At 41.1% G+C, this 27,832-nt stretch overlaps 1 protein-coding gene and 11 non-coding genes across 12 annotated transcripts in view; 11 read left to right on the forward strand and 1 right to left on the reverse strand.

Moving 5' to 3' along the window:
* Nucleotides 1–3,833, reverse strand: part of LOC138975138 (uncharacterized) — a 7,936-nt gene extending 4,103 nt beyond the window's left edge. Inside the window, exon 1 of the mRNA XM_070347797.1 lies at nucleotides 2,478–3,833. Within this exon, the coding sequence (XP_070203898.1) occupies nucleotides 2,478–3,479 (1,002 nt within the window). The 5' untranslated portion in view covers nucleotides 3,480–3,833. The remainder of the gene's footprint in view (nucleotides 1–2,477) is intronic.
* An 8,870-nt stretch (nucleotides 3,834–12,703) lies between these two features.
* LOC138977672 (U5 spliceosomal RNA) lies at nucleotides 12,704–12,822 on the forward strand. Its single transcript, XR_011459453.1, has one exon. It is a non-coding gene; the product is annotated as a U5 spliceosomal RNA (small nuclear RNA).
* Nucleotides 12,823–13,568: 746 nt separating this feature from the next.
* Nucleotides 13,569–13,687, forward strand: LOC138977673 (U5 spliceosomal RNA). The gene has a single exon (XR_011459454.1). It is a non-coding gene; the product is annotated as a U5 spliceosomal RNA (small nuclear RNA).
* A 746-nt stretch (nucleotides 13,688–14,433) lies between these two features.
* Nucleotides 14,434–14,552, forward strand: LOC138977674 (U5 spliceosomal RNA). The gene has a single exon (XR_011459455.1). It is a non-coding gene; the product is annotated as a U5 spliceosomal RNA (small nuclear RNA).
* Nucleotides 14,553–15,299: 747 nt separating this feature from the next.
* LOC138977675 (U5 spliceosomal RNA) lies at nucleotides 15,300–15,418 on the forward strand. Its single transcript, XR_011459456.1, has one exon. It is a non-coding gene; the product is annotated as a U5 spliceosomal RNA (small nuclear RNA).
* Nucleotides 15,419–16,164: 746 nt separating this feature from the next.
* On the forward strand, nucleotides 16,165–16,283 carry LOC138977676 (U5 spliceosomal RNA). Its single transcript, XR_011459457.1, has one exon. It is a non-coding gene; the product is annotated as a U5 spliceosomal RNA (small nuclear RNA).
* A 745-nt stretch (nucleotides 16,284–17,028) lies between these two features.
* LOC138977677 (U5 spliceosomal RNA) lies at nucleotides 17,029–17,147 on the forward strand. The gene has a single exon (XR_011459458.1). It is a non-coding gene; the product is annotated as a U5 spliceosomal RNA (small nuclear RNA).
* Nucleotides 17,148–17,892: 745 nt separating this feature from the next.
* LOC138977678 (U5 spliceosomal RNA) lies at nucleotides 17,893–18,011 on the forward strand. The gene has a single exon (XR_011459459.1). It is a non-coding gene; the product is annotated as a U5 spliceosomal RNA (small nuclear RNA).
* Nucleotides 18,012–18,754: 743 nt separating this feature from the next.
* On the forward strand, nucleotides 18,755–18,873 carry LOC138977679 (U5 spliceosomal RNA). Its single transcript, XR_011459460.1, has one exon. It is a non-coding gene; the product is annotated as a U5 spliceosomal RNA (small nuclear RNA).
* A 747-nt stretch (nucleotides 18,874–19,620) lies between these two features.
* On the forward strand, nucleotides 19,621–19,739 carry LOC138977682 (U5 spliceosomal RNA). The gene has a single exon (XR_011459462.1). It is a non-coding gene; the product is annotated as a U5 spliceosomal RNA (small nuclear RNA).
* Nucleotides 19,740–20,486: 747 nt separating this feature from the next.
* LOC138977683 (U5 spliceosomal RNA) lies at nucleotides 20,487–20,605 on the forward strand. Its single transcript, XR_011459463.1, has one exon. It is a non-coding gene; the product is annotated as a U5 spliceosomal RNA (small nuclear RNA).
* Nucleotides 20,606–21,499: 894 nt separating this feature from the next.
* On the forward strand, nucleotides 21,500–21,618 carry LOC138977684 (U5 spliceosomal RNA). The gene has a single exon (XR_011459464.1). It is a non-coding gene; the product is annotated as a U5 spliceosomal RNA (small nuclear RNA).
* The last annotated feature ends 6,214 nt before the right edge of the window (nucleotides 21,619–27,832 follow it).

Below are 27,832 nucleotides of genomic sequence, written 5' to 3' on the forward strand. Positions count from 1 at the left end.
CACACACACGCACACACACGCGCACACGCACGCACATACACCACGACCCTCGTTTCGATTCCCCCTCGATGTTAAAATATTTAGTCAAAACTTGACTAAATATAATGAAAGATTTGCTGAAATGGGGGAAACTGTCAACTCACGATGCCAAAGTGCAAAACCCACAGACGCGGTTCGGCATACAAAGTAGAAATAGTGGCAGGGAATGTACTGCTGCAATATGATTAAATGATTTCGAATGTTTTCCTGTCAGCGAATTGCTTTTTACCACTTGCCTGCCTTAGGACGGGTATACCCGTCATGCGCTTGTGCAGCCGCAGCGCCTTAGGACGGGTTTACCCGTCTTCTCCGTTCCGGGATTTTCCAGAAATGCTATGTCACTGCTGACACACAAATAGCAGCCAATGGCTTGGTAGGATACCTCATTCTCACGAATAAACATAAATGGTGACGCGCTTTTGCGTCTGAAGGCTATTTTCGGCCTTGGCGACAGGGTAGGGGAGAGAAATCTCGACTCGTCAAAATGGCTAACGCGTGACAGTCGACCGGGCCCTAGTAGGGAAAAACAAAGCCGGACTGACGCTACAGGCGGTGCAAATGATTATGGATACTGACAGGGGAAGGGGGAGATCTTTCGGACGATTCGTTGGAAACAGGTAGATGATAGTGATTATAATCCTTTCTTGGAGCAAGCAAAACAGCCACCTGTGTTTGATCCACAGGCACCGGAAGATGCGCCGGACTGATTTTTCAAAAGTTCATATTTAAACATCATTATAAGCCAAACTAGTTATTATTTCCATGATTAGACACTAAAAACAGATTCTTGGTTCAATTACCCTTAAAAATAACATAGGTTTTACTTACCTACCAGTTTGGAGCTAGAATTTTTTGTGAATTATTACACCCCGAACTCCAATATTCCCTGGCAGTCAGGAATGCACATACGCAAGTTTTGATTGGCAGCGAAAGGGCTTCAAAATTAAAACCACATTCCGGGATACTTTGTTACAAATTAATGAACTGTAAGTGCCTGCCATTTGAGTTCACGGTCAATAATTAGCCCCAACACTTTACTCGGTATTCCTGGGCTTGTTCACCTGGTGTGGCACCACGAGAGAATTTTAACGTTAGCGGAGTGAGCTGGTGTTTTTGTCGTGTCGCAATGATGTTAACCCGTGATTTGTTAAAATGTTTTACAAATCACGTAAATGCGCCCGATATTTTCTTGTCATCTCCAAAGTCAAAGGATCTCTGATATTTTTTTTGTTTTTCATTACTTTATTGTCCCATTGCTGGGAAATTCTTGTCGCTTCCTCCCAGTGGAAAGCTAGCAGCAACAGAGTCGCGCTACCCCAAAGTCAAAGGATCTGTTCGATTTTTTATTTGTTTCATTACTTTATTGTCCGATCGCTGGGAAATTCGGGTTGCTTCCTCCCAGTGGAAAGCTAACAGCAACAGAGTCGCGCTACCCCAAAGTCAAGGGATCTATTAGATTTTGGGTTTTTTCATTACTTAATTGTCCCATCGCTGGGAAATTCGGGTCGCTTTCTCCCAGTGGAAAGCTAGCAGCAACAGAGTCGCGCTACCCCAAAGTCAAGGGATCCATTAGATTTTTTTCTTTTTCTTTTTATTACTTTATTGTCCCATCGCTGGGAAATTCGGGTCCCTTCCTCACAGTGGAAAGCTAGCAGTAACAGAGTCGCGCTACCCCAAAGTCAAGGGATCTATTCGATTTTTTAAATTGATTTTTTTTATCACTTTATTGTCCCATCGCTGGGAAATTCGGGTTTGTTTTCTTTGTTATGCTAAAAATCGTAATATTTTAATCTATCGGGCCCAAACCACCCCCCACCACAGAGGCTCTAAACAACAACTATTAATAATAATAAAAGGCATGTACTACTTTGTGGAATGCGATATTTTTACATTTTTACAAATCGCGGCTTTAGGTTCGACGTAATTTGTAAAATGTGTTTTTTTTTTTTTTTTTTTTTGGGGGGGGGGGGTTACAAATCACGGGTTAACAAATGACCATAATTTTTGCTGTCATTGGATGTATGATCATAGCATTGGCACTACACCAGTTATTCACATTGTTTAAGGCAGTTTGAAGGAAAGATTCGATTTCTTGAACCGATTTTCCACTTAAATGGAGAGAAGAGTCATCAGCACAAAAATCACTTCTGACGCTTCTTTCTGATATGCGAACTGGCAAATCATTAATATACAAACAAAACAACAGAGGCCCGAGCACTGTACCTTGAGGCACTCAGCATTTCACGAGACATAAAGAGATAGGGGGGGGGGGGGTACACACAGACGGGAGAGAGGGGTGGGTGTTTTGATATCGCTTCACGCGACTTGTTTTTAATTGTTACCCTGTACGATTTCTCATTCTTTCCTTTATTTTGTTTGTCTAATGTAGTCATTGTGTGTTTTGAGACAAAAAGTGCACACCGAACAGCCACACTTACCATCAGTGTTACCACGGCACCACTCGCACCGGAGTGCACTCCCATCGTCAAGCCGCTCTTCAGGTTGGTGAAGGCGTACACCATCTTCATGTCAGATTCGCGCATTTGTTCCTGACGACGAAACAGACCCACTCCCTCCTCCCTAGGGTCGACGTAACCCATCTTCAGGCGGAAGGCACCGGCAGGTTCCTGGCAGACGTACAAGAATTTGTTGTTGGTCGGACTGTCCGCGGCCCGAAGATTGAAGACTGGGTCCGAGTTAGGTCTACGTGATCTTCCGTGACACCGTGTCTCAGGTTCTACAGTCTTGCGGATATCCTCGACTGTGGCGGCTTGTTCCCCTATGATGCTCACAAATGTCGTCTCTCTGGGCATAGTACGTGTGTCTGCTGGGAACGTTGTTTCCTGTGTGGTAGGTTTGGGGATGTTTTGCCCCGAAAAAGTGGGCTCGAATGTAAGGGGGAGCCCGGTCCTAGGCTCGAATGTAAGGGGGAGCCCGGTCCTAGGCTCGAATGTAAGGGGGAGCCCGGTCCTAAAAGAGGCAGGAAGAAGCCCTTTCTCCGGAACCCTGACAGTCACATCGACGACCTGTGTTTTCTCCGGTTCTTCTTTTTCTGGGTGCACATCGAGCACGTGTTCCTCACACTCCTCTGAGCTGCTCGACGTACTGTCGTCACTGTTTCGGACAGCCACGAAAAACGTGTGGCTTGACCCATCTCGGACTCTAACCAGACGGCCGCCAGAGAGTCCGCTTCGGCGGAGTGCGACTGTCAGCTCTTCCACGGCGGCCATGCCTCTGTGGGACACCTTGTTTCTCGGCCGACGTCTGTTCATTTTTCTACACGTGGAGGTACCGTCTCGCATCACACTGCTTTGTCCCTGAAAGTGCCGGCGTTGTGGAACAAAAGAGTTCTCGGACCTGTCTTTCCCTCTAGTTGTCTTGGCCAGGTTCCCACTAGTCTTCAAACGCAACGCCGGTAGAGACCGTTCTGTTCGTATCATCGAACTGCTGCTGCGGAGACGGAACAAAACGGGAACTTAGTTTGCTTCTAAGTTTGTTTTTGTATTGTCGTTGTTTCTTCTTCCTTCTCTTTTATTTTTCTTCGTCTTCTTCTACCTCCTCCTCCTCCTCCTCCTCGCTTTTACAACGACGTCCCTTTGCAGCAGACGCTTTTTGCCCAGACAAAACAGAGGGTAGATGGCCGCGGTAATCGTTGCGCGTCTTTTTCCCGAGTTTAAGCACGCGGCAGTTAATTACGCTGTGCGAGGTCAGACTGCTGTCGGGGCAGACACAGAGACGCAAGTTTGTCAATGTTGGTTGACGTAAATCCGTTGTGTGTATGGGGCACAAGCTATGCTAACTTGGGTTTTCTGTCCCCGGAACTAGTACCTATTTGGGTCACACGCCTTATTAACCTTCCTGTTATTACCGCTGCACGCAACTTTCCGGCTTGGGAAAAAACTATGACGGCTTACCAGCAACAATATGTTTCTCACGTGAACATTTTAATTATCCCGTTGTCTATGTTATTCACAGCGACAATGCTGGCCGACAAGTCACTTTCACAAATATCTGTAGATAGAAGGCCTTATCAAGCCTTATCAAGCCTTATCAAGCAGACATATATCTGTAGATAGAAGGCCTTATCAAGCCAGTTACCAAGCATACAGATACACCACACGGTTCTGCACAATATAGCGAGCTCAGAAAATGGTTCTTTAGCATCTGAGTAAATGACAATCAATCCGAAAATGTTTGATTCGAGATAATGACAAAATCGAGTCTGTGTCTCCGCCGGTCGACTAGCAGACGCACTTTGAATCGACTCTGGTCAAACATCGCTCTCACACTTTCTCAAATATGTGTCAATAGAAATGAGTCCTTATCGAGGAAATCACCAGGCAGATAGTTTAACCCCACGGTTTTCTACAATAGCACACACCTACAATAATTCCTTAGCATCTGAGTAAAGAACAATCGACCCGAAAACGTTTGAATCAAGAAGCGCATTCCCGGGAACAGACTACTTCCAATTCAGTAGGGGGGCGACTATCCTCAACCCGGCGGGTCCCCAGATATGGGGGCCAGCTGCGAATATAGAATAAGCAGTCCCGGACCAACTAGCGGTGTCTCTACCAGGACGGGGTGGGTTGGCAGATGGCACTGACTACCCTATAAATGCCCTACGTGTCCGATGACGGTAACACCATGCGAGTAAGAGCCGCATTGAAAGCTCTAGCCCTGGGGTGGGACCCCCGGTAAGAAATCCCCCATGTGTTCCCAGGGTTAGGTTTTTGAGCCAGGAACTAAGGGCGGAGTAACCCTGAAAGAAACCTAGGGGCTGAAGTCGGAGGATCTGGGCCTTAACCAACCACAGATCCACGCAAAAACGCAAAATAAAGCAGCGAACGACAAGAAAAAGAAGAAGCGTATTCGAGGTTTTCTGTGGCTGTCGTGGGCATGCTCATTCACACACGAAGTATGATGACGCCAAAACAGATTTAAACATCATCACCTGATATTTAACATTTTCACATGAACATTCAAACTGTCATTTCTGGCTCGTTACCTGACGGATTGCTAGTTCCCGCACTGAACATGACACACGAAGAAAATGGTAATTTTCAATAATAATTGTAATTTCTCATGACCATTTTTAATTTTACGTTACAATTTTAATTATTTGATTTTGACACAATAAGCCGTCGTACACGTGGTCAAGTTATTAGTCAAGTGGCCGACTAAGCTATAGGGAAAATCCCAGCATGGGGTTCGCTATGAGGGAGAGGTGCTAGTTTCATATCTGAAATAGTAACGGGAATGGCTTAAATGTAATACGTCCGGCAGTACAATAGTATGAGTAACCGACTTTTTTTCGGACTGGGTGGCGTTTTTTAATTGCAACGGTAGAGAAAGGGCCCCATATATGTACGGGCACACACACGCACACACACACACGTTATGGTTATGTTTTTTATTTGTTAGTTATATAAATCGTCCTCATAAATTATCATTTGTCTTTTCACTATCCTGTGGAATTCTCTCCCAGAATTTGTTAGATACCTAATTAGTTTCAGTACGTTCAAAAACACCTTTCATTGTATTTATTGTCAAATTGGTAAAAGTCACAGTGATAGATGACTTCGTTTTAGACTTATTTTTTCATATTTGTTCACAGCATCAGTTTTTCCATAGATAAAAACTCGAATAGAAGTTCTGATAAAACATTTGCGCATGCAAGTATGTTCAGTAGATGTTGATAACTGTACATTATATAACGCTTAGTATTCGTGTAAAGCCATATTAATTGTTGTGTACATATAGATGATTTGTGTTTTCTTCTTTTTTTCTCTCTTATATAATGTGAATGTCCGTGTACATATGTGATTAGATTGGTCCCTCTCTGGGCGAGGGCTCGTTTAAAATGCTTATGCCACAACCCTCGTAAAATGAAATTTGATTTGATTTGATTTGACGTGTTTTAATTTTATGTTGCTGTTGTTACTATTTGTTTAAACGTTTTAACTTTTTTTCTCCTGAAACTTTGGGAAAGAGGAAGATTTTTGTAAGAGGGGATAGCTTTATTAATACTAAACTAGAACATTGTGCTGAAAAATAAAAACGCACGTTCAGTGTATATTTAACATGAAAATTGACATTAAAGTTTTCATAGCTTCTTGTCGTTCGCTGTTAGATCGTCATCCAGATTGCGGGGTGAAACTTTCTTTAATTGGTGTTTAACGTCGTTTTCAACCATTCAAGGTTATATCGCGACGGGGAAAGGGGGGAGATGGGATAGGGGAAAGGGGGGGGATGGGATAGAGCCACTTGTTAATTGTTTCTTGTTCACAAAAGCACTAATCAAAAATTGCTCCAGGGGCTTGCAACGTAGTACAATATATGACCTTACTGGGAGAATGCAAGTTTCCAGTACAAAGGACTTAACATTTCTTACATACTGCTTGACTAAAATCTTTACAAAAATTGACTATATTCTATACAAGAAACACTTAACAAGGGTAAAAGGAGAAACAGAACGTTAGTCGCCTCTTACGACATGCTGGGTAGCATCGGGTAAATTCTTTCTCGTCCCAACCAATATGGGACTCCCCCTAACCCGCGGGGGGTTGGGGCGAAACGTGCTGTCAATTCATATCTTCTCTTCTCTTCTCAATGCCAGATATTGACATTGTATATGCCACGATATCAAAATGGATTCAATTTGTGTTTAAACCAATAATACTTGTATAAAATATCATAACATTTCATTATATGACTGGAAATGTCTTAACGCGTTGAAAATATTTTACATGAAAAAATCGGAAACGATATGTGACTGAAACAAATCATCAAGTTTGAGAAAAAAAAAGACATTTCATTTTAAATATGACCAAAAATAACATTCATATTAGGGCAATTTTACGCACTCCCACAGGCTGAAAATAGCAGTTCACTAACGGGGAAAACAAGCACCAACAATTGGGATTGTCGAACACGACGCATCTAATAAATTACAATGGTTTTTCCCGCTAAGAGGAAGGCAAAAGAGAGAGGAAAAAGCGTGACAGTCCACCATCTTGACACCAATTATGTTCGACAAAGAGGAAGGGAATTCAGGCAGGACGTTACCCTGAGCATAGAAAGTAAAATTAAGGTCACTTGTAAAACTGAAGTGTCCCAAATTAAAAAAATATAGACAGCATTTACAAAGAACTGGTTAAATGCTAAAATATAGCGGTGTGTCCCACACAATACTTTTTATAGCGCAGTAACTTTTTAAAATCTAAAGAGTAAATTGACAGCTTGTTACACAAACATTCTTAACTAAAAAAATAATTCTGTTTTCACCAAGACAAGATCAGTACAATTCGAAGTTTTGAAAGTTTGAAACAAGTTGCGTGAAGCAATATAAAAACATTTAGACAAGCTGTCAGCATCAAATTAACAAATTAATAACGTTAACACCAATCATCACCAAAAGTCACGCCAAGACTACGAGACTATTTTAAGATAGTCTCGACTAACCACACCAAACGACCCAGACGGGTCACGCTTGTCTCCGCGTAGCGTGCGAACGCAGTACTTTAACCTATTTTCTGTAATTCTGAGCACATTTTTAGAGTAAACATATCATATGCATATATTTTTCGATTCAGGAGAAATTGAGAAATACTATGACAAATTTAATGAGCTAAGTAATTAAATAATTTTTACGCTGCCGAGCTGAAAATCAATCCCATAGTCCGGACTTCGTCGAAAGATTGCTTGACCAAAATTTCAATCAATTGGATTGAAAAATGAAGGCGTGACAGTGCGGCCTCAACTTTCACAAAATGCCGGATATGACGTCATCAGAGATATTTATTACAAAAATGAAAAATCGTCTGGGGATACCAAACTCAGGAACTCTCATGTGAAATTTCACGAAGATCGGTTCAGCAGTTTTCTTGGAATCGATGTGTACATATACATACACACACACACATACACACACACATACACACACAAAAACACACACACACCCACATACACACACACACACACACCCACATACACACACACACACACACATACACACACACACATACACCACCACCCTCGTATCGATTCCCCTTCTATGTTAAAACATTTAGTCAAAACTTGACTAAATGTAAAAAGGGAGCCCGGAAGCAGTTCACGCAAGGTCGTGTTTGCCCAAGCAGACGAATGCCATGCATAGCGCTTGCTTCTTTGAAGCCAACCGCCGCCGATAAGTTCGTGTGACTCGCAGTCGTTTGTTGCATTTTAGATTCAGAGGTTCACAATAACGTGCTATTGCAGATACAGCGAGTCGCATTAAAATCACAAACTGACGACTAAATTGTGCAAAAAAGGAAAGTGGATTACACGGGTCCACAATGGCTCAGGGGTTAGATAAACCACAAAAACCGGTGTGTGGTTTACGCAAGCTAAATAGCCATTCAAACGAACTTACTTACAAGATATATTAACGTCCTACAGGCATAGATTGTTGGCCTCTTAAGGACAGGACTGGGGTAATATGATATTAAAAAACAAGTCGCGTAAGGCGAAAATACAATATTTAGTCAAGTAGCTGCCATTTTTCAGCAAGACCGTATACTCGTAGCATCGTCAGTCCACCGCTCATGGCAAAGGCAGTGAAATTGACAAGAAGAGCGGGGTAGTAGTTGCGCTAAGAAGGATAGCACGCTTTTCTGTACCTCTCTTTGTTTTAACTTTCTGAGCGTGTTTTTAATCCAAACATATCATATCTATATGTTTTTGGAATCAGGAACCGACAAGGAATAAGATGAAAGTGTTTTTAAATTGATTTGGACAATTTAATTTTGATAATAATTTTTATATATTTAATTTTCAGAGCTTGTTTTTAATCCAAATATAACATATTTATATGTTTTTGGAATCAGCAAATGATGGAGAATAAGATAAACGTAAATTTGAATCGTTTTATAAATTTTTATTTTTTTTTACAATTTTCAGATTTTTAATGACCAAAGTCATTAATTAATTTTTAAGCCACCAAGCTGAAATGCAATACCAAACCCCGGGCTTCGTCGAAGATTACTTGACCAAAATTTGAACCAATTTGGTTGAAAAATGAGGGCGTGACAGTGCCGCCTCAACTTTCACGAAAAGCCGGATATGACGTCATCAAAGACATTTATCAAAAAAATGAAAAAAACGTTCGGGGATTTCATACCCAGGAACTCTCATGTCAAATTTCATAAAGATCGGTCCAGTAGTTTAGTCTGAATCGCTCTACACACACACACACAGACACACAGACACACACACACACATACACCACGACCCTCGTTTCGATTCCCCCTCGATGTTAAAATATTTAGTCAAAACTTGACTAAATATAAAAAGAAAAGGGCAAGATCAAGCAAGCCCGACCGTGATAGGACCCGGACCCACTCTCCATGAGTACGGGAGGGGGGGGGGGGGGGGGGGCAATAAGATATAGATGTTAAGGTCCTTATTATTTTCTTTATATACGTTGACTTCCTAGGGGAAGGACCATTCAAAACATGGACTTTAATTCAATTATAGTTTCGTTAAAAAATGATAAAACTCAGGATCACCTGAAGGTTTAAAAGTGACAACATTGTGAGAAAAAATATAAAGAATATGCGCAAACACGTAATACTGATCTTCTATAGGGTAGTAAAGCTGAGAGAAAACAGCTATCCTCTCGTTCATGTAATCATGTTTTAATGTGTTTTGTATAATCCGGAAGCAGGAGTTTAAAACCTATATATATTAAGGGAAAAGGCTGGGTTGTGGCGCTCGATCACTAGGTGGGGCACTGCCCTTCGCTCCCTGTTACCCGAGTGCCATCAACAATAGGATGAGCATCAGAAAACTCAGGAGGAAAAAAAACAAAAACAAAAAACCACCCACACACTCTCACACACACGCACACACACGCCCGCTGGGTGGGGCAATGCCCTTCGCTCCCTGCGAGCCGCGTGCCCCCTTTGTTTAAGTTAAAACCGTTGACACATGACGATCATGTATTTATGCTGGCCTTATTTTATTTTGCCCTCAATTTAGGGAGTCAAAGCGCTTTGAACTTCGGATAAGGCCAAAAAAAAGAGGTCTGTTTACGGTAACATAGGCCAAAAAAATAGGGTCGGTAGGTCGGGATTTTTTTTATTTTTATATTTTTTTCCCAAAAATCCCATATCGTTATTTTGCCAAAAAAACCAACATTTTTTTCCCCCCCCAAATGCCAAAAAAAAGTCTAGGGTCGCGCGAAAAAACTAGGGTCGGTCGGGTTACCGTAAACAGACCTTTTTTTTTTTTTGGCCTAAGGCGCTATATAAATAAAGAGAATAATAACAGATTACAAGGGACTTACAGTGATTTTTTAATTGTGAGGATTTCCTCATACGACAGGTCTCTGCTCCCCGCGAGAGCGCTGAGGGCCATGAGACAGGTGTCTGGTTTTGGGGCGGACACTTTTGTTGTTGTCACAAAACAGTAGGTATCCGTTCATAAGTTGATGAGAGCTATTAAATGCTATTGCAAGTGTACATTACCCGGTCAAATAGTGCAAGGGGAGCGACCTACCGACAAACATACTTGAAGTGACCAAGTATAACTTTTAAAAATCATTTAGATGAAATAAACACTCGATTTTATCGTCCCATACCCCCAGATTACGTATGTGGACCCCACTTATACTAAGGTGATACAAAGTACTCGATTTTATCCAATCTTAACAGATCTCTTTAAAATATCTTATCACCCCCACTCCCGTCATCCTCCCGTTTTTAACCAGCTCCCGAATTCTTTTATTTATTTAATTTTTTTTAAACTATCGTATAAACCAAGTCATGTCCAATATAGGCAATTTAGACCTGACGGACAGAAAGCCCCTTAACTTGTCCTTCCATGTTTTGTAACAATTTTGGGTCAGTTTGAAAGACTCTCTCCTATAAAAAGCAGGCACTACTGGGCACCTTCTTTGATGTGAAGGGTGCCTACGATAGTGTATGGCACGCCAGACTGCTACATAAATGATCAAATATTGGATTGTCTGGGAACATTTATCATTTTATAAAAGATTTCATTACAAATAGAACCTTGCATGTTAAAGTCGGCTCTGCCATCTCTGCGTCTCACAAACTGGACATGGGGGTACCCCAGGGTACCATTATTGCACCAACCCTCTTCAGCATCATGTTACATGATATAGACAAGGTGGACGTAGGAGGGGCATCCTTACTGCTGTATGCTGACGATCTTGCCCTTCTTGATAATAAAAAACCGATGACCAAAATGACAAACGTCAAAAACCATGTTGATATGGCCGAATACCAACAGAAGGTGGACCAGCTCAGTCGCTATATGCATGATAATGAGTTTACTCTGGCACCCGATAAAACAGTTTTCTTTGTAGCCAGTAGACAGAAATTTATCATTGACAAAATAATGTTCTATCCTAGTTAACGGAAATCAAATTAAACCCAGCCATCAGGTTAAGTTTTTGGGTGTAACGGTGGATCGTCTATTAACATGGCGGAAACACATTATTAACCTGAATACCAAAGAAAGAAAAAAAACATTTAACATAATCAAATTATTGTCCTCTGAGCCGTGGGCCTGTGGTCGGAAGATGTTAGTTGACATCGTTAACTCTCTGATCAGATCGCGGCTCACCTGTGGACAGGAATGTTTTTTCCTCAGCCAGTGCTTCAAGGCTGGCCAGCCTGCAAGCAACGGAGTGCAGTGCCCTACAAATTGCACTGGGCCTTCACCGCTGGACAACATCAATGTACTCTGCGGCATCATTGTCACCTCGCTCTCACATCGCTCACATCTCTACGTTTCTTGTGCCTTGTGTTTGTGCGGTGTTGTGCCGGGTGAGCGGTCTGCCTTACATAGCCTGCTTTTCTACTGCGTTATTTGCGTCTAGGTTTGCTTCGCTTTGTTTCGCTCTCACGCCTCAAACGCTCAACGTGCTTACACCTTAATGGGCCCAATTCAAGTGTGTGTTAGAGACTGTCACCTCAAACTAGATGCTTGAGCCATAAGCGTTCAGTGAGCAGATTAAAACAGCAATTCCATGTCAACCAGTAGGTAAGACCAGCTGACAATCATATATTGCTTGGTGTTTTTACACATTACCCGGTCAAATACATGTATCTTCAGACTGTAATCAGTCAATCACCGGATGTTTCCTGTTAAAGTGATCCCTGTACTGGGCCACTGTCAATAACAAACCAAAAAGAAAGTATAAAAAGAAAGTCTAGATTATCAGTAAAATATGTTGGACGTCTCAACTGATTCGGATTGTAAGGGAAAGTCTTCCCGAGAGGAAGCAGACAATGAATTCAACTCTGGTAGTGAGTGGCTACAATACAAACTTGAGGAAAATAATAGTGCAAGGGGAGCGACCTACTGACAAAGATACTTGAAGTGACCGAGTATTGTCCCTTGCTTTTACAGTTGCGTTGCAACTGATAACAACAAGTTGCAGCTTCATCACCTTTGGAAGGAAGGCTTGACCAAACACCCAGGAACATTCTAAGTCGACACTTAAGCAAATCACTTTTGTTTACACACTGCCCTATTTTTTTCAGCTAATATGGTTTAAATACACATGAACTGTTACAACCCATATGGTAAGGGCGTACACCTGTCATCTTTTGTAAACAATTTGGGGTCAGTCTGAACATGTTTCGGGTTTTCTTCACTCTGGTTTCTCTTCAGCTCACGAGAAAATCTTTCGCCTTTTACTAAAGATTTCCGTGGAGAGGAACATATGAATGAGTCTTAAGACTATTTTTCAAGCCCTACTCACAGTAGGGTAATCTCAATCAAAACACTGACATTAATTAATGGGCCCAATTCAGGTGTGTGTTAGAGACTGTCACCTCAAACTAGATGCTTGAGCCATAAGCGTTCAGTGAGCAGATTAAAACAGCAATTCCATGTCAACCAGTAGGTAAGACCAGCTGACAATCATATGCTTGGTGTTTTTACACATTACCCGTTCAAATACATGTATCTTCAGACTGTAATCAGTCAATCACCGGATATTTCCTGTTAAAGTGATCCCTGTACTGGGCCACTGTCAATAACAAACCAAAAAGAAAGTATAAAATGAAAGTCTAGATTATCAGTAAAATATGTTGGACGTCTCAACTCATTCGGATTGTAAGGGAAAGTCTTCCCGAGAGGAAGCAGACAATGAATTCAACTCTGATTGTGAGTGGCTACAATACAAACTTGAGGAAAATAATAGTGCAAGGGGAGCGACCTACTGACAAAGATACTTGAAGTGACCGAGTATTGTCCCTTGCTTTTACAGTTGCGTTGCAACTGATAACAACAAGTTGCAGCTTCATCACCTTTAGAAGGAAGGCTTGACCAAACACCCAGGAACATTCTAAGTCGACAATTAAGCAAATCACTTTTGTTTACACACTGCCCTATTTTTTTCAGCTAAGATGATTTAAATACACATGAACTGTTACAACCGATATAGTAAGGGCGTACACCTGTCATCTTTTGTAAACAATTTGGGGTCAGTCTGAACATGTTTCGGGTTTTCTTCACTCTGGTTTCTCTTCAGCTCACGAGAAAATCTTTCGCCTTTTACTAAAGATTTCCGTGGAGAGGAACATATGAATGAGTCTTAAGACTATTTTTCAAGCCCTACTCACAGTAGGGTAATCTCAATCAAAACACTGACATTAATTAATGGGCCCAATTCAAGTGTGTGTTAGAGACTGTCACCTCAAACTAGATGCTTGAGCCATAAGCGTTCAGTGAGCAGATTAAAACAGCAATTCCATGTCAACCAGTAGGTAAGACCAGCTGACAATCATATGCTTGGTGTTTTTACACATTACCCGGTCAAATACATGTATCTTCAGACTGTAATCAGTCAATCACCGGATATTTCCTGTTAAAGTGATCCCTGTACTGGGCCACTGTCAATAACAAACCAAAAAGAAAGTATAAAAAGAAAGTCTAGATTATCAGTAAAATATGTTGGACGTCTCAACTCATTCGGATTGTAAGGGAAAGTCTTCCCGAGAGGAAGCAGACAATGAATTCAACTCTGATAGTGAGTGGCTACAATACAAACTTGAGGAAAATAATAGTGCAAGGGGAGCGACCTACTGACAAAGATACTTGAAGTGACCGAGTATTGTCCCTTGCTTTTACAGTTGCGTTGCAACTGATAACAACAAGTTGCAGCTTCATCACCTTTGGAAGGAAGGCTTGACCAAACACCCAGGAACATTCTAAGTCGACACTTAAGCAAATCACTTTTGTTTACACACTGCCCTATTTTTTTCAGCTAAGATGATTTAAATACACATGAACTGTTACAACCGATATAGTAAGGGCGTACACCTGTCATCTTTTGTAAACAATTTGGGGTCAGTGTGAACATGTTTCGGGTTTTCTTCACTCTGGTTTCTCTTCAGCTCACGAGAAAATCTTTCGCCTTTTACTAAAGATTTCCGTGGAGAGGAACATATGAATGAGTCTTAAGACTATTTTTCAAGCCCTACTCACAGTAGGGTAATCTCAATCAAAACACTGACATTACTTAATGGGCCCAATTCAAGTGTGTGTTAGAGACTGTCACCTCAAACTAGATGCTTGAGCCATAAGCGTTCAGTGAGCAGATTAAAACAGCAATTCCATGTCAACCAGTAGGTAAGACCAGCTGACAATCATATGCTTGGTGTTTTTACACATTACCCGGTCAAATACATGTATCTTCAGCCTGTAATCAGTCAATCACCGGATATTTCCTGTTAAAGTGATCCCTGTACTGGGCCACTGTCAATAACAAACCAAAAAGAAAGTATAAAATGAAAGTCTAGATTATCAGTAAAATAATTTGGACGTCTCAACTCATTCGGATTGTAAGGGAAAGTCTTCCCGAGAGGAAGCAGACAATGAATTCAACTCTGATTGTGAGTGGCTACAATACAAACTTGAGGGAAATAATAGTGCAAGGGGAGCGACCTACTGACAAAGATACTTGAAGTGACCGAGTATTGTCCCTTGCTTTTACCGTTGCGTTGCAACTGATAACAACAAGTTGCAGCTTCATCACCTTTGGAAGGAAGGCTTGACCAAACACCCAGGAACATTCTAAGTCGACACTTAAGCAAATCACTTTTGTTTACACACTGCCCTATTTTTTTCAGCTAAGATGATTTAAATACACATGAACTGTTACAACCGATACTAGTAAGGGCGTACACCTGTCATCTTTTGTAAACAATTTGGGGTCAGTCTGAACATGTTTCGGGTTTTCTTCACTCTGGTTTCTCTTCAGCTCACGAGAAAATCTTTCGCCTTTTACTAAAGATTTCCGTGGAGAGGAACATATGAATGAGTCTTAAGACTATTTTTCAAGCCCTACTCACAGTAGGGTAATCTCAATCAAAACACTGACATTAATTAATGGGCCCAATTCAAGTGTGTGTTAGAGACTGTCACCTCAAACTAGATGCTTGAGCCATAAGCGTTCAGTGAGCAGATTAAAACAGCAATTCCATGTCAACCAGTAGGTAAGACCAGCTGACAATCATATGCTTGGTGTTTTTACACATTACCCGGTCAAATACATGTATCTTCAGCCTGTAATCAGTCAATCACCGGATATTTCCTGTTAAAGTGATCCCTGTACTGGGCCACTGTCAATAACAAACCAAAAAGAAAGTATAAAAAGAAAGTCTAGATTATCAGTAAAATATGTTGGACGTCTCAACTCATTCGGATTGTAAGGGAAAGTCTTCCCGAGAGGAAGCAGACAATGAATTCAACTCTGATAGTGAGTGGCTACAATACAAACTTGAGGAAAATAATAGTGCAAGGGGAGCGACCTACTGACAAAGATACTTGAAGTGACCGAGTATTGTCCCTTGCTTTTACAGTTGCGTTGCAACTGATAACAACAAGTTGCAGCTTCATCACCTTTGGAAGGAAGGCTTGACCAAACACCCAGGAACATTCTAAGTCGACACTTAAGCAAATCACTTTTGTTTACACACTGCCCTATTTTTTTCAGCTAAGATGATTTAAATACACATGAACTGTTACAACCGATATAGTAAGGGCGTACACCTGTCATCTTTTGTAAACAATTTGGGGTCAGTGTGAACATGTTTCGGGTTTTCTTCACTCTGGTTTCTCTTCAGCTCACGAGAAAATCTTTCGCCTTTTACTAAAGATTTCCGTGGAGAGGAACATATGAATGAGTCTTAAGACTATTTTTCAAGCCCTACTCACAGTAGGGTAATCTCAATCAAAACACTGACATTAATTAATGGGCCCAATTCAGGTGTGTGTTAGAGACTGTCACCTCAAACTAGATGCTTGAGCCATAAGCGTTCAGTGAGCAGATTAAAACAGCAATTCCATGTCAACCAGTAGGTAAGACCAGCTGACAATCATATGCTTGGTGTTTTTACACATTACCCGTTCAAATACATGTATCTTCAGACTGTAATCAGTCAATCACCGGATATTTCCTGTTAAAGTGATCCCTGTACTGGGCCACTGTCAATAACAAACCAAAAAGAAAGTATAAAAAGAAAGTCTAGATTATCAGTAAAATATGTTGGACGTCTCAACTCATTCGGATTGTAAGGGAAAGTCTTCCCGAGAGGAAGCAGACAATGAATTCAACTCTGATAGTGAGTGGCTACAATACAAACTTGAGGAAAATAATACTGCAAGGGGAGCGACCTACTGACAAAGATACTTGAAGTGACCGAGTATTGTCCCTTGTTTTACAGTTGCGTTGCAACTGATAACAACACGTTGCAGCTTCATCACCTTTGGAAGGAAGGCTTGACCAAACACCCAGGAACATTCTAAGTCGACAATTAAGCAAATCACTTTTGTTTACACACTGCCCTATTTTTTCAGCTAAGATGATTTAAATACACATGAACTGTTACAACCGATACTAGTAAGGGCGTACACCTGTCATCTTTTGTAAACAATTTGGGGTCAGTGTGAACATGTTTCGGGTTTTCTTCACTCTGGTTTCTCTTCAGCTCACGAGAAAATCTTTCGCCTTTTACTAAAGATTTCCGTGGAGAGGAACATATGAATGAGTCTTAAGACTATTTTTCAAGCCCTACTCACAGTAGGGTAATCTCAATCAAAACACTGACATTAATTAATGGGCCCAATTCAAGTGTGTGTTAGAGACTGTCACCTCAAACTAGATGCTTGAGCCATAAGCGTTCAGTGAGCAGATTAAAACAGCAATTCCATGTCAACCAGTAGGTAAGACCAGCTGACAATCATATGCTTGGTGTTTTTACACATTACCCGTTCAAATACATGTATCTTCAGACTGTAATCAGTCAATCACCGGATATTTCCTGTTAAAGTGATCCCTGTACTGGGCCACTGTCAATAACAAACCAAAAAGAAAGTATAAAAAGAAAGCCTAGATTATCAGTAAAATATGTTGGACGTCTCAACTCATTCGGATTGTAAGGGAAAGTCTTCCCGAGAGGAAGCAGACAATGAATTCAACTCATAGTGAGTGGCTACAATACAAACTTGAGGAAAATAATAGTGCAAGGGGAGCGACCTACTGACAAAGATACTTGAAGTGACCGAGTATTGTCCCTTGCTTTTACAGTTGCGTTGCAACTGATAACAACAAGTTGCAGCTTCATCACCTTTGGAAGGAAGGCTTGACCAAACACCCAGGAACATTCTAAGTCGACACTTAAGCAAATCACTTTTGTTTACACACTGCCCTATTTATTTCAGCTAAGATGATTTAAATACACATGAACTGTTACAACCGATACTAGTAAGGGCGTACACCTGTCATCTTTTGTAAACAATTTGGGGTCAGTCTGAACATGTTTCGGGTTTTCTTCACTCTGGTTTCTCTTCAGCTCACGAGAAAATCTTTCGCCTTTTACTAAAGATTTCCGTGGAGAGGAACATATGAATGAGTCTTAAGACTATTTTTCAAGCCCTACTCACAGTAGGGTAATCTCAATCAAAACACTGACATTAATTAATGGGCCCAATTCAAGTGTGTGTTAGAGACTGTCACCTCAAACTAGATGCTTGAGCCATAAGCGTTCAGTGAGCAGATTAAAACAGCAATTCCATGTCAACCAGTAGGTAAGACCAGCTGACAATCATATGCTTGGTGTTTTTACACATTACCCGGTCAAATACATGTATCTTCAGACTGTAATCAGTCAATCACCGGATATTTCCTGTTAAAGTGATCCCTGTACTGGGCCACTGTCAATAACAAACCTAAAAGAAAGTATAAAATGAAAGTCTAGATTATCAGTAAAATATGTTGGACGTCTCAACTCATTCGGATTGTAAGGGAAAGTCTTCCCGAGAGGAAGCAGACAATGAATTCAACTCTGATCGTGAGTGGCTACAATACAAACTTGAGGAAAATAATAGTGCAAGGGGAGCGACCTACTGACAAAGATACTTGAAGTGACCGAGTATTGTCCCTTGCCTTTACAGTTGCGTTGCAACTGATAACAAGTTGCAGCTTCATCACCTTTGGAAGGAAGGCTTGACCAAACACCCAGGAACATTCTAAGTCGACAATTAAGCAAATCACTTTTGTTTACACACTGCCCTATTTTTTTCAGCTAAGATGATTTAAATACACATGAACTGTTACAACCGATATAGTAAGGGCGTACACCTGTCATCTTTTGTAAACAATTTGGGGTCAGTCTGAACATGTTTCGGGTTTTCTTCACTCTGGTTTCTCTTCAGCTCACGAGAAAATCTTTCGCCTTTTACTAAAGATTTCCGTGGAGAGGAACATATGAATGAGTCTTAAGACTATTTTTCAAGCCCTACTCACAGTAGGGTAATCTCAATCAAAACACTGACATTAATTAATGGGCCCAATTCAAGTGTGTGTTAGAGACTGTCACCTCAAACTAGATGCTTGAGCCATAAGCGTTCAGTGAGCAGATTAAAACAGCAATTCCATGTCAACCAGTAGGTAAGACCAGCTGACAATCATATGCTTGGTGTTTTTACACATTACCCGGTCAAATACATGTATCTTCAGACTGTAATCAGTCAATCACCGGATATTTCCTGTTAAAGTGATCCCTGTACTGGGCCACTGTCAATAACAAACCTAAAAGAAAGTATAAAATGAAAGTCTAGATTATCAGTAAAATATGTTGGACGTCTCAACTCATTCGGATTGTAAGGGAAAGTCTTCCCGAGAGGAAGCAGACAATGAATTCAACTCTGATTGTGAGTGGCTACAATACAAACTTGAGGAAAATAATAGTGCAAGGGGAGCGACCTACTGACAAAGATACTTGAAGTGACCGAGTATTGTCCCTTGCTTTTACAGTTGCGTTGCAACTGATAACAACAAGTTGCAGCTTCATCACCTTTGGAAGGAAGGCTTGACCAAACACCCAGGAACATTCTAAGTCGACACTTAAGCAAATCACTTTTGTTTACACACTGCCCTATTTTTTTCAGCTAAGATGATTTAAATACACATGAACTGTTACAACCGATACTAGTAAGGGCGTACACCTGTCATCTTTTGTAAACAATTTGGGGTCAGTCTGAACATGTTTCGGGTTTTCTTCACTCTGGTTTCTCTTCAGCTCACGAGAAAATCTTTCGCCTTTTACTAAAGATTTCCGTGGAGAGGAACATATGAATGAGTCTTAAGACTATTTTTCAAGCCCTACTCACAGTAGGGTAATCTCAATCAAAACACTGACATTAATTAATGGGCCCAATTCAAGTGTGTGTTAGAGACTGTCACCTCAAACTAGATGCTTGAGCCATAAGCGTTCAGTGAGCAGATTAAAACAGCAATTCCATGTCAACCAGTAGGTAAGACCAGCTGACAATCATATGCTTGGTGTTTTTACACATTACCCGTTCAAATACATGTATCTTCAGACTGTAATCAGTCAATCACCGGATATTTCCTGTTAAAGTGATCCCTGTACTGGGCCACTGTCAATAACAAACCAAAAAGAAAGTATAAAAAGAAAGTCTAGATTATCAGTAAAATATGTTGGACGTCTCAACTCATTCGGATTGTAAGGGAAAGTCTTCCCGAGAGGAAGCAGACAATGAATTCAACTCTGATAGTGAGTGGCTACAATACAAACTTGAGGAAAATAATACTGCAAGGGGAGCGACCTACTGACAAAGATACTTGAAGTGACCGAGTATTGTCCCTTGCTTTTACAGTTGCGTTGCAACTGATAACAACAAGTTGCAGCTTCATCACCTTTGGAAGGAAGGCTTGACCAAACACCCAGGAACATTCTAAGTCGACACTTAAGCAAATCACTTTTGTTTACACACTGCCCTATTTTTTTCAGCTAAGATGATTTAAATACACATGAACTGTTACAACCGATACTAGTAAGGGCGTACACCTGTCATCTTTTGTAAACAATTTGGGGTCAGTGTGAACATGTTTCGGGTTTTCTTCACTCTGGTTTCTCTTCAGCTCACGAGAAAATCTTTCGCCTTTTACTAAAGATTTCCGTGGAGAGGAACATATGAATGAGTCTTAAGACTATTTTTCAAGCCCTACTCACAGTAGGGTAATCTCAATCAAAACACTGACATTAATTAATGGGCCCAATTCAAGTGTGTGTTAGAGACTGTCACCTCAAACTAGATGCTTGAGCCATAAGCGTTCAGTGAGCAGATTAAAACAGCAATTCCATGTCAACCAGTAGGTAAGACCAGCTGACAATCATATGCTTGGTGTTTTTACACATTACCCGTTCAAATACATGTATCTTTAAACTGTAATCAGTCAATCACCGGATATTTCCTGTTAAAGTGATCCCTGTACTGGGCCACTGTCAATACAATACAATACAATACAATAACTTTATTAATCTCTAAAAGAGAAATTACATTGCTGAGCGTTTGTGTCCGTAATAATAACATACATAAAACATTCAAAATAAACATTTGTTCTTTGTCCTGAGAAAATATAGCACATTGGTTGTCAATAACAAACCAAAAAGAAAGTATAAAAAGAAAGCCTAGATTATCAGTAAAATATGTTGGACGTCTCAACTCATTCGGATTGTAAGGGAAAGTCTTCCCGAGAGGAAGCAGACAATGAATTCAACTCATAGTGAGTGGCTACAATACAAACTTGAGGAAAATAATACTGCAAGGGGAGCGACCTACTGACAAAGATACTTGAAGTGACCGAGTATTGTCCCTTGCTTTTACAGTTGCGTTGCAACTGATAACAACAAGTTGCAGCTTCATCACCTTTGGAAGGAAGGCTTGACCAAACACCCAGGAACATTCTAAGTCGACACTTAAGCAAATCACTTTTGTTTACACACTGCCCTATTTTTTTCAGCTAAGATGATTTAAATACACATGAACTGTTACAACCGATACTAGTAAGGGCGTACACCTGTCATCTTTTGTAAACAATTTGGGGTCAGTGTGAACATGTTTCGGGTTTTCTTCACTCTGGTTTCTCTTCAGCTCACGAGAAAATCTTTCGCCTTTTACTAAAGATTTCCGTGGAGAGGAACATATGAATGAGTCTTAAGACTATTTTTCAAGCCCTACTCACAGTAGGGTAATCTCAATCAAAACGCTGACATTAATTAATGGGCCCAATTCAAGTGTGTGTTAGAGACTGTCACCTCAAACTAGATGCTTGAGCCATAAGCGTTCAGTGAGCAGATTAAAACAGCAATTCCATGTCAACCAGTAGGTAAGACCAGCTGACAATCATATGCTTGGTGTTTTTACACATTACCCGTTCAAATACATGTATCTTTAAACTGTAATCAGTCAATCACCGGATATTTCCTGTTAAAGTGATCCCTGTACTGGGCCACTGTCAATACAATACAATACAATACAATAACTTTATTAATCTCTAAAAGAGAAATTACATTGCTGAGCGTTTGTGTCCGTAATAATAACATACATAAAACATTCAAAATAAACATTTGTTCTTTGTCCTGAGAAAATATAGCACATTGGTTGTCAATAACAAACCAAAAAGAAAGTATAAAAAGAAAGCCTAGATTATCAGTAAAATATGTTGGACGTCTCAACTCATTCGGATTGTAAGGGAAAGTCTTCCCGAGAGGAAGCAGACAATGAATTCAACTCATAGTGAGTGGCTACAATACAAACTTGAGGAAAATAATACTGCAAGGGGAGCGACCTACTGACAAAGATACTTGAAGTGACCGAGTATTGTCCCTTGCTTTTACAGTTGCGTTGCAACTGATAACAACAAGTTGCAGCTTCATCACCTTTGGAAGGAAGGCTTGACCAAACACCCAGGAACATTCTAAGTCGACACTTAAGCAAATCACTTTTGTTTACACACTGCCCTATTTTTTTCAGCTAAGATGATTTAAATACACATGAACTGTTACAACCGATACTAGTAAGGGCGTACACCTGTCATCTTTTGTAAACAATTTGGGGTCAGTCTGAACATGTTTCGGGTTTTCTTCACAAAACTTTGTCCACAAAGAAACTAAAGATTACAAAGACTGTGGCAAAATCTGGAAGAAAATCCGCAGATTTAAATGTAGATAGAGAACTAAAGAAAAGCCACTACTATCGGGTGATAAAATGACCACAACTGACTCTGAAAAGGCAAACCTATTAGCAGATACCTTTGCCAAAAATAGTCAATCAAAATCCCTAGATACTGAACGACTCAATTATAGGTTAGATCAGGAGAAGGGTTTCACATACCCCCCAGATGACAACCAGTTGCCTATAAACTGCATGTTTAAGGCAAAAGAAGTCCAAAACGCCATCTCTTCTGTGAAAGACCCAAAAAAATCCACAGGTTTAGACCCAATATCATATCACACGATAAAACATCTACCACCTAACTTTGTTAAGTTGCTCACTCAGTTTTTCAACCTATGCTGGTTAAAGGATACTATCCCCGCAGCGTGGTCAGACTCACAAGTAGTAGCAGTATTGAAGAGCGGAAAACCGGGCAATCTACCTGGCAGTTACCGCCCCATATCACTAACCCCCCACCTCAGCAAGATCTTTGAGCGTGTGGTGAACCAGAGGCTGGAGTTGGCACCTCAATAAACACAATATCATTCCTACATGCCAGGCAGGTTTTAGGCAAGGTCGTTCGTGTGCGGACCACATTGTGCACGTCACTGAAAAAATCAAAAAGACCTTGGCACATAGTAATAATTCTCTTCTTGGAACCTTCTTTGATATTAAATCTGCGTACGACAGCGTCTGGCATGCTCGTCTACTCCTAAAACTCGGCAGAATCGGTGTCTCTGGCCACATGTACCAATTCATCAAAAACTTCATCAGCAATCGCAAGATGTCTGTCCGAGTGGGCTCTTCGGTGTCCGAAACCCATGCGCTGGACATGGGGGTTCCCCAGGGCAGTATCATCGCGCCAAACTTATTCAGCATCATGCTCTATGACATTACTTCTGTTAAGGTTGACGGTGCCAGTGTACTTCTGTATGCGGACGACCTCGCCTTAATAGACACTAATAGACCACGCCATAACAGAGTTACCAACACTGTTGACTTATCTTCTTACCAAACTAAAATCGACAACCTCTGTCAATATATGTACACCAACGGCTTCCAACTAGCCTCAAATAAAACAGTCTTTCTTGTTGTCTCCCGTAGACAACTGTACAGGAACTGCAGTATAAAGATAGGTTGTGATATTATCAAACCGAGCTCAGAAGTTAAGTTCCTCGGCGTTATCATCGATACCCGACTTAACTGGACCAGTCATATCGAACATCTGATCAATAAGGCCAACAAGGATCTTTATATCATACGCTACCTGGCGTCCCAATCCTGGGCCAGAGGACGTAAGTGTGTCACAGAGGTAGTGCGGGCATTAATTCGCTCCCGCCTCCTTTACGGGTGCGAAGCTTATTTCGCGACGCGCCCGGCGCTCATGAAAAAACTGGCTATTATAGAGTGCAGGGCGCTCAAAATAGCTCTGGGACTCTCCCAACAAGCGAGTAAGAGTCGAGTCTACAGCGAGTGTGGGTGGCTGCCCCTTGTGGATGAGATAAAACTCCGTTCAGCTCAGTATGCTGTCAGAGCCCACGCGGTAGAGAACTCTGCCTGCGAGGTCCTGACTGACTTTTTTCCTCAGCACCAAAATTATGAGGCCAACACCAAACATAGCACTCAACTCTTGGCCAAAACGCTACCCTTATCCGACACAGTAAACCGCATTCTAGCCGATAGCGGGGTGAAGGTCAGTGAGCTGGCCAGGGTCCCCCCGCCCTCCTACCCGCCTTGGCTTGAGGAAACCCCTACTATCATATACGACAGTGAAGATAATACTACCAAAAAAGATAACCCCGTCTACCTAGCTACTGTTACAAAAGAAACCCTAAACTACAAATTCTCGGAGCATTTAAAAGTCTTTACTGACGGATCCAAATTTGCAGACGGCAGCGTTGGCTGCGCCTTTGTGATCCCAGATCTCAAAATCTCAAGGAAATATACTCTTAATAAAGACATCTCCATATTCTCAGCCGAGCTATTTGCCTTGCTCATGGCATGCACTTTTATAAATGACCTCCCAGTCACACCGCGTGCGGTAGTTTTCTGCTCTGACTCGCGCTCTTCATTACAAGCTCTGCATCGAAACACATCAAATCGGGCAGAGCTACTTACGTTAAAATTAATATTAAAAGTCCTACGGTTTTGAGCCATTAAGGACTTGAGTGTTTGTCCGCTTTCAAAAAGAGGAAAGAAAGAAACAAAAAATAAGGAGAGGAGGGCAGGGGGTGGGGTTGAGTTGATAATGCTCTGTGGAATTTGTTAAAATGAAAAGTAGTTAAGATGTTTCTTGGTAAGAATTATAAGTCTGTATTCTATATCTTGGATAACGGGCTTGTAATATTATTTTTTTTTTATTTCAAATCGAGTTAAAAAGTGGAACCTTTCAGGATCACCAATAAAACCAAATAGATGAGCAAGTAAGAGGAACACGAACAATAAATCTCAAAACTTTTTACAAATAAAAGGATTAAGATGTAAGCCACGAAGGCCGTGGTAATAAAAACAATATGTACAGTTTGGCGACTAGTGGGCCTTGGGTGAGGATATGTTGTCTAGAAGGTAGTCGCTGGAATCAGGAGGGATGGCGGGAGCCACTCGACCTCAAACTGAAACACGCTGATGTGATAATCTGGGCTTAGTTATACCCACAGCCCCATGTCCGAGTCCCTGACCAGTCGGCACAGCAGCAAGCTGTGTGACCAGCCTAGAGAACTGCTACTGCGCAGATAATCCTGGGGACTCAGACCATGGAGCTGCATATGGTCATATAAGGTTTTAAAGGTAATTCTATTTGTAGCGCATGGAGCGAAAATGTGTTGAAATGAATAGGGTTCTCCACAATGGCAGGACTTGTTAAAGATATGGAAGCGGCAGCCGCCGGCACGGAGGCGTCTGAAGATAGTGAGGAGGTTTGTTGGGAGATCGGGGTGTAGATCGTTCATATCAATGGGTTGATAGGACAGAGATGTTACGTACTGACTTCGAATGAGTTTACGGATTTTACTGTAGAACTCGGTTACTGAGTAGCCGATGTTAGTGTTAGCTGGGCTAGATTCTGCCGCTTCTTTGGCAGCGACATCCGCCAGTTCATTTCCCCGGACCCCTACGTGAGAGGGGACCCAGAGAAATGATACGGATGTGCCGGATGAGATTAACTGGTGACATATAAAGAGGATTTCTCTTTGTAGCTCAAAATCCCTAGATACTGAACGACTCAATTATAGGTTAGATCAGGAGAAGGGTTTCACATACCCCCCAGATGACAACCAGTTGCCTATAAACTGCATGTTTAAGGCAAAAGAAGTCCAAAACGCCATCTCTTCTGTGAAAGACCCAAAAAAATCCACAGGTTTAGACCCAATATCATATCACATGATAAAACATCTACCACCTAACTTTGTTAAGTTGCTCACTCAGTTTTTCAACCTATGCTGGTTAAAGGATACTATCCCCGCAGCGTGGTCAGACTCACAAGTAGTAGCAGTATTGAAGAGCGGAAAACCGGGCAATCTACCTGGCAGTTACCGCCCCATATCACTAACCCCCCACCTCAGCAAGATCTTTGAGCGTGTGGTGAACCCTATTCATTTCAACACATTTTCGCTCCATGCGCTACAAATAGAATTACCTTTAAAACCTTATATGACCATATGCAGCTCCATGGTCTGAGTCCCCAGGATTATCTGCGCAGTAGCAGTTCTCTAGGCTGGTCACACAGCTTGCTGCTGTGCCGACTGGTCAGGGACTCGGACATGGGGCTGTGGGTATAACTAAGCCCAGATTATCACATCAGCGTGTTTCAGTTTGAGGTCGAGTGGCTCCCGCCATCCCTCCTGATTCCAGCGACTACCTTCTAGACAACATATCCTCACCCAAGGCCCACTAGTCGCCAAACTGTACATATTGTTTTTATTACCACGGCCTTCGTGGCTTACATCTTAATCCTTTTATTTGTAAAAAGTTTTGAGATTTATTGTTCGTGTTCCTCTTACTTGCTCATCTATTTGGTTTTATTGGTGATCCTGAAAGGTTCCACTTTTTAACTCGATTTGAAATAAAAAAAAATAATATTACAAGCCCGTTATTCAAGATATAGAATACAGACTTATAATTCTTACCAAGAAACATCTTAACTACTTTTCATTTTAACAAATTCCACAGAGCATTATCAACTCAACCCCACCCCCTGCCCTCCTCTCCTTATTTTTTGTTTCTTTCTTTCCTCTTTTTGAAAGCGGACAAACACTCAAGTCCTTAATGGCTCAAAACCGTAGGACTTTTAATATTAATTTTAACGTTTTCTTCACATCATCATCATCATTCGCATCGGATAGAGGGAAAAGAATAACTTTTGGAGGAAAAAAAATAAACCACTATCTATCTTATTGCGCTGTTGCGCTGTTCTACTACGACTGTGATGTTGTGCTTGTGCTCGCTGCTTGTGCCTGCTCTTGTGCTTTGTCTGTGATATCTTGCTGCATTGCAACTGTGCTTCTTCAGCGATTTTAGCGGTGCCACTATCTGACTTTGCTTGCTTTTGCTTTGCCTTGTGCTTTTTTATATTTAGTCAAGTTTTGACTAAATATTTTAACATCGAGGGGGAATCGAAACGAGGGTCGTGGTGTATGTGCGTCTGTCTGTCTGTCTGTCTGTGTGTGTGTGTAGAGCGATTCAGACTAAACTACTGGACCGATCTTTATGAAATTTGACATGAGAGTTCCTGGGTATGAAATCCCCGAACGTTTTTTTCATTTTTTTGATAAATGTCTTTGATGACGTCATATCCGGCTTTTCGTGAAAGTTGAGGCGGCACTGTCACGCCCTCATTTTTCAACCAAATTGGTTGAAATTTTGGTCAAGTAATCTTCGACGAAGCCCGGGGTTCGGTATTGCATTTCAGCTTGGTGGCTTAAAAATTAATTAATGACTTTGGTCATTAAAAATCTGAAAATTGTAAAAAAAAATAAAAATTTATAAAACGATCCAAATTTACGTTTATCTTATTCTCCATCATTTGCTGATTCCAAAAACATATAAATATGTTATATTCGGATTAAAAACAAGCTCTGAAAATTAAATATATAAAAATTATTATCAAAATTAAATTGTCCAAATCAATTTAAAAACACTTTCATCTTATTCCTTGTCGGTTCCTGATTCCAAAAACATATAGATATGATATGTTTGGATTAAAAACACGCTCAGAAAGTTAAAACAAAGAGAGGTACAGAAAAGCGTGCTATCC

Source organism: Littorina saxatilis, linkage group LG9 (genome assembly GCF_037325665.1).
Source record: "Littorina saxatilis isolate snail1 linkage group LG9, US_GU_Lsax_2.0, whole genome shotgun sequence".
Classification (NCBI taxonomy): Eukaryota; Metazoa; Mollusca; class Gastropoda; order Littorinimorpha; family Littorinidae; genus Littorina; species Littorina saxatilis.